Source organism: Acomys russatus, chromosome 7 (genome assembly GCF_903995435.1).
Source record: "Acomys russatus chromosome 7, mAcoRus1.1, whole genome shotgun sequence".
In the NCBI taxonomy this organism is placed as follows: Eukaryota; Metazoa; Chordata; class Mammalia; order Rodentia; family Muridae; genus Acomys; species Acomys russatus.
Window position 1 is genome coordinate 54,783,655 of NC_067143.1, and position 13,362 is coordinate 54,797,016.

Below are 13,362 nucleotides of genomic sequence, written 5' to 3' on the forward strand. Positions count from 1 at the left end.
TATTTTATGAAATGGAAGATACTGGCAGACTAATGTGGAATTTGAAGAAAGATACACTGACTGTGTTTTTTCTCCTATCTGGCCCATCATATAGTGATGATTTCTTAATATTACTGGTCCTCTGGGTTCTTAGTACCTCTTACTGCTTCCTTAGCTTTATCATCAATTTTAAAATAGTTCTTTCATTTAAAAATTTCGAGCAGTTATCGGAATCAACAGCTCAGAGAACATCATAAAGGGCTGAAGTGGGGAGGAGGTGCTAAGAGCCAGAGTTCCAGGAAGTCTGCTGTGAAACAGTCTCTCCTAGAAATGTCTGCACAAACAAGCCAGAATCAGTATCAGTAGATATGCTACCATGGAAAGGGAAATTCTCCCTGGGTCGCACTCCTTGACAAAGAACAATAGACAACTTATGACTGTTTGGAGAGATAAAATTAGCTTCTCTCAGTGATAAGCCACCTTTACTGGTTGTCCAATACAACATGGTCAGCTCTGAAACCATGTGCACACAAACAACAAAAGTGGACTGAATAGGTTGTATTTACATATTTGTGTAAATACATACACATGCATATACAATCAAAGCAAAAGAGGCTGCAATTTGATAGTGAAGGTATTGGGTAGGTTGGAGGGAGGAGTACCTAGGAGGGAATAGAGGGAGAAAACAATTTATTTTTCTATTTAATACATTATCTCTCTATTGGATGTTTAATTGGCACAAAGTTGGGTGGGCAGGGAGGTGGGTATAGAATCCTGGAGAATTTGGAGAAGGAGGAAGACCATGATAAAAATATGTTGGATGAAAAGGATTGTAATAAGATAAAAAATTCAAAGTCACTTGGATACATTTTATTTCCTGAGTATTCACAGTGCTTTGAATAAGAAAAGTTAAGGTTTACTGTGTCAATATGAACCAAATCTGGAAGTTCTTTGGTGCCTGAGATGCATAATATTGGTGCACATGGCCCATCTCACTTACTGTATGACATAGATGTTGTTTTTGAGCCTTAACAGAGGGTTTATTGCCACAAGCCTAGCTTTATCTCATGTAATGTCTCTGGAAAAGCCCCACTGAGATGATTTCCAGGCATGGAGGGGCTATGTAGGCTGTTTCTTCACACCTTACTAGGTCCTAGAACTAGAAAAAAAAAAAAAAAAGAAAAAATCAGATTTCACTCAGAGATCTGGATAAATGTCCTTAGGTTCCTGTAATGGAGATCTAGCTCAGCATCTTAAGTTGGAGGCTAATGGTCTTCTCTGCAAGGCCTTCTTCTCTTAGCCTCATTTCCTAAGAACTTTTCTTTTACTGAGGTCAGGACATTGTGATTGAAAAGATATTCTATGACATGGAGAGGGAAGTACTGTCAGATGCGGTTTTATTATACTCTTTGACAGTTGAGTGGAGAGTGGGATATGACTTTCTCACGTACTCTGGTGCCTCACATTTGACCATGTCCCCTGGAGGGGGAGACCTGGTGGCACTCAGAGGAAGGATAGCCGGTTACCAAGAAGAGACTTGATACCCTATGAGCATATACAGGGGGAGGTAATCCCCCTCAGTCACAGTCTTAGGGGAGGGGAATAATGAGAAAATGGGAGGGAGGGATGAATGGGAGGATACAAGGGATGGGATAACCATTGAGATGTAACAAGAATAAATTAATAAAAAATTAAAAAAAAGACTACTCTAGAAAAAGCTATGTTTATGCTTTTTTTTAGCTCAACAAATGAAAAACAAACAAGGACATTGGGAATACATAATGGTGCCTTTAGAGAGAAAGGGAAACAGGAAACGAATGTAGATTGGTGTCTGATTTCTTCTGAGAGGACTGTAAAGAGCCAGCAGAGGGACTGGGAGGGGTAGTTGCTATGGAGTTAAGAGAATTGTTGCTTTGCTTACTGGACCAATGCTTATCTCATCGCTTTTACAAAAGTTGCACATGCATGACCTATGAAAACTTTGTGTTTATGAGAGACAGTTAAGCAATATTGCTTAGTCGGGGGTCTGAGGGACACCCAAAAGAATCAGTAGCTGAAATCTCTAGACATAGCAAATATGGAAGCAATGTACAATAATGCCATATAAACCAGGAAAGCTCCATTGGTTTTTATGTCTTTTATCTTCCTTTAAATTTGAGTTTGGCAGTGTTAAAAATATTAGTTCCTAAGATGTAAGTCAAAATGAAGACACCATCTTTCCTGATATCCAGAGGCCCAAGTGTAGCCAGCTACATACAGATCAGACAGCTGGAAGGGAGATCATCTTTGAATGAAGACACAGTAATCTGTTTATTGAACTGACATTTATACATTTATAATTGATAACAGGTTTCACAAGACTTTCTACTTCCTAGTGAAGTCAGAAAACTGAGTTTGCCTGTCTCATTTGTCTGCAGTGTCAGGAAAGGCTGTTTTAAAGTCAGCAACTCTTAAAGAACAAAAGCTGCATTTGCTTTTATAAGATCAATGTCCATGCATGCTGTGTTTAACATCACTTACATAATAAAGGGCAGCCTGTATCACTTAGAAAGTGCTGTTGCTCACTGGGTATCACCTGGTGTTTTTAACAGCACCTGCTAAAATGTTTGCCTACAGTCTTTAAACGGTTATAAATACCAAATATAAATTTTTTATTATTTAACAAGTATTTTTTATGGGCTTAGTTGAAAAAATATTTGTGTTTTTTAAAATAAAATTTTGCTTTAAATGTTACTCTTTTAAAGATATTTTGTCTACTCATGCATATAAATTCAATATGAATTTTATACTTCAGAAAGAAGTATACCTGAGAAAGTAGAACTCCAGACTAGGCTTGGAGAGAGTGACAAGAAGGACCTTAGCATTTTTTGTACTATAGTTTATTGATGACAGCATAACCATTATTCCCTCAGTAATTAAAATTTAGCTAAAAGGCATATGAAAAGATTTTTTTCTAATTATTTTATAGGAACACAAAAGAAAAGTGAGAAAGTTGGACACCTATGTAGGAAGCCATGACTTTGTTGAGGTTCTATTGAGCTCCAGACTAAGTAGAAAGATAAAGAGAAAATTTAAGGTTAGAGCATTTAGGAATTCAGTGTATGTGGGAACAAGTGGGGAGAGGTAGTTTGTTAGCTTTCAAGCATCTAGAGAGTTAAAGAAAATCAGAAAATTAAAAACCCAAACAGAAACTCATTCACAAGAACACATAGTTCAAGTCATTCATAGTTGACTTTATTCAAACTGGAATAAGTTTTTGGAAGACTCAGTTTCTCAAGTAGTTTTTTGTTTTTTCAACTTTATGTCAGAACTAAGGTAAATTCTAGATGTAAATTACTAAGGTAAAAAGGCAGAAAGTTTGCCTTCAGTTATAAAAGCAATTTCTTAGGTCGTACAACCACATATGGGATTAGTCACAGTAGAATTATTCTAATAATATATATGAAAGACTATTAGGAACAATATAATTCAACAACTATCAGTGGATGTCTATTACATGGATGGGCTAGGTACTGTAGGCGCTTTACAAATCAAGGCAATTTTTATCTGTGTAACTTACATCCTCATGAGAAATTGAGTGACAAGTGAACAGATAAAGGCACAACACTAGAAAAGGCAGATGATGCAAATGCAGGGCTAAAATGTCACTAGAGGTTATGACAAACTTAATGAGGTTATGTAAAGATGAGTCCCCAAACTGTAAACTTTCAAGGTGGAAATTGGGTGAAAGCTTGAAGTGGAGTGGACAGTAAAGCTGATCATCAGGAAGGGTGCAGACCTGTCCAGGAGCAGTTAGGCTAATTTTCTTAGACTCTTGAGACTGCGAAGAACGCATTAAAATTAAGAGGAGGTTGAAGCCTGATTATAAAATTTATTAATTCATTCAGTTTGTATATGATAAACATGCCTCAGGTTTATTTCTCTTTTTAAACTTTTTCCAGCAGAGTTCTTGGAAAATTAATTTAAAACATCTGCGGTTGATACTTGCTGGGAAAAGGAAAATCATTTTTTGCCAGTGGTGTGTCTCTGGGTATATTAGCCACACTCCAGGGCAGGCCTTGTGCCTAGAGCAATTGGCCAACCCAATAGACTCATTGCTTTTTCGGGGGGTGGGAGTTTTGCTTCATTTTGTTTTATTTTTGATGTTTTTGTCTTATTCATTGTTCATTTTGCTCTTAGTATTTTATATTTGCTTTTTTTTTGGAATGACAAATAGAAATGACACACAGTTGCATAGATAAGGAGGTAGGGATCTGACAGGGCATGGGGAAGTGAAAATAACAAAATATGTTGTATGAAAAAATTAAATTAAAAATAAAACAAAAGCTCAAAAAATGGAAAATCATGAGAGATAACGAGAGTCTGCATAAATGTTCTGGTGGTTAGAAAAAAGTGCTTTAGTAAAAACTATTTTGAATTTGTTTGATTGTTTGATTGAACTATACCTAGTGTTGGTAATGGTTTCTCATCTTGAAATAAGTCTTTATGTGGTTAATAGTTTAAATGTGAGATCCTTTGCAGTGTAGAAGCCTGAGAATAGCTTTCTGAATCTGCTTTGTTTTCACGCTGTAGATGATGGGGTTCATCACCGGGGGGATGAGCAAGTACACATTTGCAATGAGAGTGGGCACATAGGGTGGGGCGTGTTTTCCAAATCTGTGGACAAAGGACAGGCTGATCAAGGGGATATAGAAGATGGCCACTGCAGTGATATGAGAAACGCAGGTGCTGAAGGCCTTCTTCCTTTCCCCAGGGGATGCGATGCTAAGAACTGAGCGGATGATCAGAACATAAGAGAGCAGGATAAAGATCGAGTCCACGCCAGCAGAGGAAATAATCGCAGTTAGTCCAAACGCACTGTTGATCTTTGTGTCTGAACACGAGAGCTTCATCACATCGGGGTGGAAGCAATAGGAGTGATGGAGCACATGGCTACGGCAGAAAGACAGACGCTTAAGGAGCAGGACCAGTGGGGTCAAAATGACAGTTGCTCTAGTAATGACCGCCAGGCCAATTTGTGAAATCCTTGCGTGAGTCAGAATGGTGGCATATCTCAAGGGGTTGGAGATGGCCACAAAACGATCAAAGGCCATAGCCAGGAGCACCGAGGATTCCATGAACGTGAAGAGGTGAATGAAAAACATCTGGGACAAGCAGGCGTTGAAGCTGATCTCCCGGGCGTTGAGCCAGAATATTCCGAGTACTGTCACCATAGTAGAGATACACAAACCAATGTCAGTGGTCGACAGCATGGACAGGAAGTAGTACATGGGCTCTTGGAGAGTCTGCTCAGTAAGGACCACGAACAGGATCACAGAATTGCCAGATAAGGCAGTGACGTAGAGGCAGCAAAAGGGGATGGAGATCCAGGAATGAGCCCATTCCAGGCCAGGGACGCCAGTCAGGAGAAAAGTAGGAGAGGTGGAGTTACAGAGGAACGGCATTGTGGTCTGCCCAATCAGATCTTGACTTCTTAAGCCTAGAATTTCAAAATTATTTTTAGTTGAAGTCTGGTAGGCATGCAATAAAGTGCGCAGAACTTTAGGATCTGGCTCAGTTAAGTTTGACATCTTTAAGTGCCCAGGAACTACTTTTGACTTCAGTTAAAGGACATTAGAAAAAGGCATTTTAATGTTCCACCCTATCCATTGTCACTTTAGCTGTCATCTTTCCTTTTGACTTCTGTTGCCATAATTACCAATTCTTATTTTTGAACTTGACATAAGGAGAACCATACAAATGATACTTTTTTTTTTTTTGGTTGGGGGCTTTTCATTCAAAATTATATGTAGATCTATCAGAAAGCTCAGCTGTTTAGTGAGAGGTCTGAACTAATTTAAATTCATTCCGCTAAATTCATTTCACATTGATTATTTAGTATTTTATATAGTCTTAATCAATTACTTGTAATTAAAACTTTGAATCTTTAGGGGCTGGAGGGCAGGCTCAGGGCTGAAGCGTTTGCTGCCTTTGCAGAGTTCAGTTCCCAGTACTTATGTTGATGGCTCACAGCTTCCTGCACATCAAGCTCCACGTCTGGCCACTGGCATCTTTGTACATACACTATACATGCACACATACACATAAATGTGAAAATATAAGTTAATTAAAAAGTGTGTCCTTTAACACACTTGTTATTGTGTTTTATGAATAAGGGGGATTTAGCTAATCTTTGTTTGGTATTACTGCTCTCTCAGAGTGTGTATTCTATATGCACTGGCTAATTGATTTATACTGTTTATGTATGTTTTCTAAAACATGCTATTGCGCCACAGTCAGGGCTTAGCTTAGGAAAATAGTTTTTATTTGGATTTTTAGAGTATCAAATGGTGATTCTAAGTTTTGCTTCATCCATTTAGTAGGCAGTGAGTAAGTGTTTTCAGAATGTGCCTAAGGTACTTAGAAAGTACCCAGCTGCCACGCCCCTTCCTATGTGTTATTAGAGAGGAGATGCTGCAATTCTTACTAATCGTAAGCTTGGAATTTTTGTTTTGTAGTACTAAAATCCTGCCTTGTTCATAATTATGGAACCCTCTTCTTTTGTAGTGGTGGCCATTGAGCCAAATTATACGTTTCTTTGTTAACACATATGGCTTAACTCTTAATCTGAATTTGATCTGCTACAGGATTATAGTGATACGTACCAACGTGTCCGTGATAATACTTTTCATACACTTCTGTAAACATTTTGCATAAATTTGTTTTGAGCCCTCTGACGAATTTAAAAGATGTGTTTGTCTTCTAGATCGTTAAGTTTTAGGAGTTTGGATGAAGTTTTCAAGTTAAAAAAAACAGAGAGATTGCATTGGGAGTCAGAGAATAAAAGACTTTAGTGTCTGTGTTATTACAAGCTGAACTACCTTGTCTGATGACAGTGATAATGGCAGTAATTATGATATAAATTGGTTCAGTTAATAATGTTCTTTTATACTAATAAATGAAGCAACTGTGTATCTTTGTTGGTAAATATCAAATTACTTAAAACATATACATTGTGGGTGTGTACCCACTTTCTAGCTTGTAGTTAAATTGCTGGGAGTTACTTTTAACAAGCAGCAGATTATTTGGCAAAATGTGAATACACGAAAATGCATTTTGAAAATTACGTATTTACTATAAAAGCCAAATATTCTTCAAATTGTATTTTAATTCTTTCTAGATTTCTATTGGTTCTGTAGTAGAAGACTTCCACGGTCATTTCAATGAGTTCTGCCTAACTTTCTACACTTCTAGTACCGAGTTGCACAGTTCACTTATTGAGATGGGTAAAGAGGAGTTTGCCTGTTTGTACAAAGTGTTGCTTTACAATTCTCATGGATTTTTATTTTAAAGCATTGCTGTTCTCAGACTCGTATTATGAATAGTAGACCGATCTAGCTTTTTTTTTTTTTTTTTTTTTTTTTGCGTCTTTACTTCACTCCCTCAAGGTGAGCTCAAACACAATGTGGCTGCATCAGAATTCAGTCTTCTCTATGGAGATTTAGCCTGTGTATTCTCTTTATCACTTCAGTTATTAGCTCTACATTAGTTATATGTTATCTGTACAGGTTTATATCTTCAGACCCATAAAATTTCCATAAGGCATGTTCCCCAACTCAGAAATATCCTTCCAAACTCTACCCATCCTCACTCCATCTGGGTTTTTTTTGCATATAATTTTGAAGTTTAAATATAGTTACAGCATTTTCACCCATTAGCTACTCCCATGTAGTCTCATTCCAACTCTCCCAAATTCATAACCTCTTTTTCTTTAATTGTTAATCATCAATTCCTGCTTTGTTGCAATTGTGTCTAGCTCATATCACTGTCTGTTTTCTAAAACTTCCTTTTCAGAGCAACCTTATTACCTGCACAATGCGAAAGAAAGTATTTTTCTACTAGTCTATTTCTATTAAGCTTTCAACACTCATCAAGATGAGATAAGACTTATTGCTAAAATTAATTATCCTAAATAAAATATTGTTGAGAGTAACTACTTTAAACTAAGGCATATGGAGATGGATTGATTAAAAAGTAGCCTGCCTGGTGCGATGGTTCAGGCCTGTAATCCCAGCACTCAGGGAGGCACAAGCAGGCAGATCTCTGTGAGTTTGAGGCCAGCTTGGTCTCCAAAGTGAGTTCAGGAGGGCAAAGGCTACATAGAGAAACCCTGTCTCAAAACAAAAACAAAAACAGGCAAACAAACCAGAAAAAAAGAAAAGAAAAAAAAAAGAAAAAAAAAAAAGAAAAAGAAAAAAAAAAGTAGGCCAGTTTTTCCTTATATTCAAGTATAAATATAATCCTTAGCCTTTAAAAAGGAAACTTCTATTTGCAACTGAGATCACTGCACAAAACCAAAACCAATCAAATTGCAGATTGGGATCCTAGTTGCAATGAATAGTCCTGCCCCCAAGGCTCAAGGAACATTGCAGGAGAGAGGAGGAAAGATTCTAACTAAGAGCCAGAGAATCTGGGAGTTTTTTGTAAGACTGTCTTCCAGCAATACCAGAAACTATGCCCATAAAGTGTCACCAACATGACTGCATGAAAATGATAAATTGAACATCCTTTTTAAAAGTTTTCAAAAAGCTATATATATATATTTTTTTTTTCAGAATAAAATATCAATTTCTAGGGCTGGAGAGATGGCTCAGAGGTTAAGAGCACTGCTTGCTCTTCCAAAGGTCACAAGTTCAAATCCCAGCAACCACATGGTGGCTCACAACAATCTGGTGGCCTCTTTGGCACACAGGCAGAATACTGTATACATAAATAAAAATTAAAAAAAATATGAATTTCTGTAAAGAAGTTTAAATCAAGCCTGTTTTTAGAAGATGGGCTAACTAAAGAAATATCTAAATTAAGCTGCAGGAAAAAAGAACTTCCCCCAAATGTATCCACTCCCCAAAGACTAAGCCTTGGATACTGTGAACTATAAGGTATAAATAAGTCGAAGGTTAGCTGTGAGATGGACTGTGAGATATGAACATGTAGAAGGTCACCATAGGGTGATGGATTAGAAAGGCCAGTATCAGCAAGATGGCAGTTCTCTAAACGCAACGAGATACGACTACTTATGTGTTCGAATGGCTAGAGCTGAAAAGTCAAGGGGGAAAATGCTAAGTTCTGACGATACATGGAAACTGGAAGCACTTTGCAGGGCTGGTAGCATGTAATAGTACATTCTTTTTGAAAAAAAAAAAAAATGAACGGGCAGTTTCCTAAGTATTCCACCATAGACTTTTACCATAGGACTAAGAAATTCAGCTTCCAGAAACTTCTCAGACAAATGAAAGTATATGATGTGTACATCCTTATACATAATGTTCATAACAGCATCGCTTACAATAGCTCCAAACTGGGAACAACCCAAGTCCTTTCGATTGCATGGTGAACAAACTGTGAAGCATCTTTATGGTGGAATAGTGTTCCGACAACAACGGAAAAAAAATGCTGACATTACTGACGTATGGGTGCACCTCAGACACACCGTGCGGTACGAGAAAAAGCCCTAGGTAGAAAAATCACACTCAATGTGATCCATTTTAATTGAATAAAGAGAAAAGAGAAAAGAGAAAAAAAAAACTTGGTGTGTGACTGTGTGTGTAGTGTGTGTAGTGTGTGCAGGTGCATGTACTTGTGCGTGCTCAGAGACAAGAGGGGTCACCAGGTGTCCCGCTCTATCAGTTATTATTTTAGTCCTATGAGATAAGGTCTGTCACCGAAGCTGCAATGAGGCTAGTGGCCAGCAAGCCGCAGTGATCCACTTGTTTCTGACTCGTCTCCCCAGGCCTGGGATTACTGTTTGAGTGGCTGCGTCTAACCTTTTATCAGGGTATTTGGGATTCAAACACAGGTCCTTATGCTTGGCTAGCAAACCCTCTTACCTATTGGACTATGTCCCTAGTCTTGAAAGGAAATTTGGTTTGAAGAGAAAAAAGAGGTTAATATTTGTGTATCTCTGGCGTGAGATCTGGACAGCAACCAGGAAGCTATTTGGGATGACGGGAAATGCTCTAAAATTGGGTAGTGGTGATGGTTCACATCACAAACAGATTGATTTTTGCCTCACACCCTTTCCTAATACATATATTATATTCACAACTTTCAAATACAAAGCTGCACTTAAAACGCTTCCAGTAAATGCTGAGTGTAAAAAGTAATTGGTTGACAACATCAATAGAGTTTCTGTCAAAATCTAGTGTCCAGTCCAGTCAGTTTCTCTATGAAAGATAAACAATAAACAAAAGACAGAAAATATAGCTTCATTATAAAAGCATAAAATAAAACATCAAATGTTGCAACTTTTTTTTTTTTTTTTTGAGAATGGAACAAAGTAGACAAGAATTGTTTGTTTGTTTTTAACCTAAAGTGATTGTCAAGTATTTAACAACATAAAAAGATTTGCTGTGGCTTCTGCACTATTGTGTTAGAAACTGGCATAATGGAAAAATTTATTTCTCATTTGGAAACAAAAACTTGTGATAGAATTAAAAGTACAGAAGGAAATCCATGTAGGCTGGACTTTAAAACCAGCAACAATAGAATGAAGTAGTGAGTAAAAAATGTTTGGCAAACTGACTTGAAAAAGAAAACCAAATAAAACACATCACAAATATTTATATTGAAATTATTTCCTGATAGTTAAATAAATAAATATCAACAGATCACAGACATTTTAGAACAAAATGCAGAGAAATACTAATATTATTGCAGAGTAAAGGCACAATTTCTAATAACAAAACTAAAGCTAAATGCTAAGGGTGTGCAGCTTGAAGTTTAAAATGTGGTAAAACGTGAAGAATTATTTTATAGCAAAGCATCTCCCTCCTTTAAAAAGCTAATTGCAAAGTGATAGACATGACTGAGAAATGCACACTATTCAGTTAGATAATAAGCTCACTGCAGAAACAATGAAGCATAAGAAGTCATTTCTGCTCCTGTTCACAGCCTGTCACCATAATCCTGTAAGTAACTCTAATAGAACTCATTGGTTAATGAAAAATAAAAGTGGAACTCACCAAATAGCTACTCGTTAACGCAGGATGATTTGATACCACCAACAGGCAAAAGACTGACAAGGCAGTTCAGAGTGAAGACCTATTGTAGGTTCCTCAGAAGCGTGTGATGGACCCAGTGTGTGAATCCTGTTCTGTACACTGTTGACATTACTGTGCCATGCTGTCTTTCTGTTGTTCAGAATTAAACTGAAACTATTAATTCAACTGATGCTATCTAGGACCCTGAATGGAATAAAGTGCTGTAGAAATGCAAATCAACTAGAAACGTAAGTTAGTAATAGGGAGGATGTGCCTGTGTCTGTATTTGCGAGTTTCGTTATTACATTTGGCAGGATACATTATAAGTTAAATACAGAATATATATCTTACAAAACGTTGAGTTTCATTGGACATTTTCACACGTGTGCACACATTCACTATGACTACTTAAACATATTTAAGTGAACCATGTACATGGAATTTGAAGTTTCTGAATAGGCAGTCTCATGGGAGTGAACAGAACAGTGGAGCATTAAATAGAGTGAGGGGTTCAAAGGAGTTGAATGTCAAGGTCCAAGTAAGGGAGAGACTTACCTTTAACAATGTGAAGAATTAGAGGCTTTTCAGGTGGGTGTGTTGGAGGAAAGTCATCACAAATTCTGCACTGGTTTTTATACTCACGCCCACTGAAATCTTCTTGTGTCTTTTGAGATGAGTTACAGTTCAGCTTAAAATGCACAGACAGACTTTTTACACACAAAGAAAGAATGGTTTCCTGCCAGAATGTAGCTGGTTGTCTGGACCCTTATACATGGAGTAGAGGTTTATCTTACTCTTGCATGGTGGGGTATGTGAAGGTCACCCCCTTGTCTCTATGAATGGAGAACCTTTATAAGGAGTTTCAGCAGTAGAATCACTTAGCTAGAGTAAACACAAGCATATGGGATTTCTGTGTCATAATACTATGTCTCAGAGCTCTGTCCCCAGGGCCCTTAACTAACATCTGGGCTCATGGAGGCTTAGACATATGGAAAAGTTCCAAATAAAGAATACAAACATAGACACAGAATCCCTTTGCTCACACCTTAGTTTTTTTTTTTTTTTTTAAAGAAGTTGAATTACTACTCTGATAAAGGATATAGCATTTAAATGAGAGTTTAGTATTTTTCCTTAAACATTCTGTGAATTTCTTGTCTATGATCCTGTTATATGAATAATTGGAGTAACAGAAACTTTGAGAGGACTCTAGTTACGACTGCATAGTATGTATGCATTGCAGTCACATGGTATGCACGCATTCAATATCTGTTAAAATGAAGAGATAAATCCCCAAGATTCAGAAGCAAGTAGTTTATTAGAGAAAAAAAGTCAATAGTTCCCCTGAGAATTGCTCTTTCAATAGAGGAAAGATTTGGCAGCTTGGGAGCTCAAGTGAAAGAGACTTCCAGAAGAAATTACTTTTATTCAAGGGCTTTATAATAATTAAATTCTGTTCAGTGGGTGTCTGAGGCTCCTAAGTAATTTTAGGCTATCCCACTTAATCTTAATTATTCAGGCCAAGGCAAAGAACGCCTTTTAATTTACCTTTCATTACTAATGAACATGCTGTTTGACAAATATATACTACCCATATTATCTGTTACATTAACTTGTCCTCACTCTTTTTGAAAGATCTTTTTTATTGAAAAATTTTCCTCATGAAATAATACTCTGATGAAATTTCTCTTCCTCTGATTCCTCCCAGATCTTCTGCACATCCCCACCCACTCTACTCTTCATCCTTTTTTCCTCTTTCTTTAAAAACAAAAATTCAAAATCAAAACAATAACCAAGAAACATGCATGCGCGCGCGCGCACACACACACACACACACACACACACCCCACAGGGAATTAAATATACAAGGAAGAAAGCAATAGGAAAAAAAATAAAAGAATGCCCTAATGAAGAACCATGAAACAAAGGTCTACACAAACACATCAAGTTAGTTTTGTGTTGGTCAATTACTCTGGGCAATTGATACCCTCGTGCAAAAGAAAAAAAGTTTTCTACAATGGATTCTCAGTGTGCATATTATCTTTTACTCTAACAAAGATTTCAATCTAAGAAAAGACAACTATGAAAATAAAGAAAGTGGAAGCCATTTTGTTCAATTCTATATTGGACACTAGATTAATAAACTAGCAAAACTTAGGTACTATGAGCCGGGAGTATTTTGTTTTTTTTTTGGTTTTGTTTTTGTTTTTAGAGGCAGGGTTGCTCTGGGTAGCCTTGGCTATCCTAAACTCGCTTTGTAAACAGGGTTGACCTCGAACTCTCAGTGATCTGCCTCCCAAAAACTGAGATTAAAGGAGTGCACCACCATGCCTGGCTCGAGCCAGGAGTATTTTAACCTATGTTTAAC

At 37.2% G+C, this 13,362-nt stretch overlaps 1 protein-coding gene across 1 annotated transcript; it reads right to left on the reverse strand.

Moving 5' to 3' along the window:
• Positions 1-4,478: 4,478 nt before the first annotated feature.
• On the reverse strand, positions 4,479-5,423 carry LOC127192169 (olfactory receptor 51F2-like). Its single transcript, XM_051149489.1, has one exon. The coding sequence runs from the start codon at positions 5,421-5,423 to the stop codon at positions 4,479-4,481; it is 945 nt and encodes a 314-aa protein (XP_051005446.1).
• Positions 5,424-13,362: the final 7,939 nt, after the last annotated feature.

Excerpts from the sequence above, each read along its gene's own strand:
- LOC127192169 (XM_051149489.1), bottom strand. The coding sequence starts at position 5,423 with ATGCCGTTCCTCTGTAACTCCACCTCTCCTACTTTTCTCCTGACTGGC.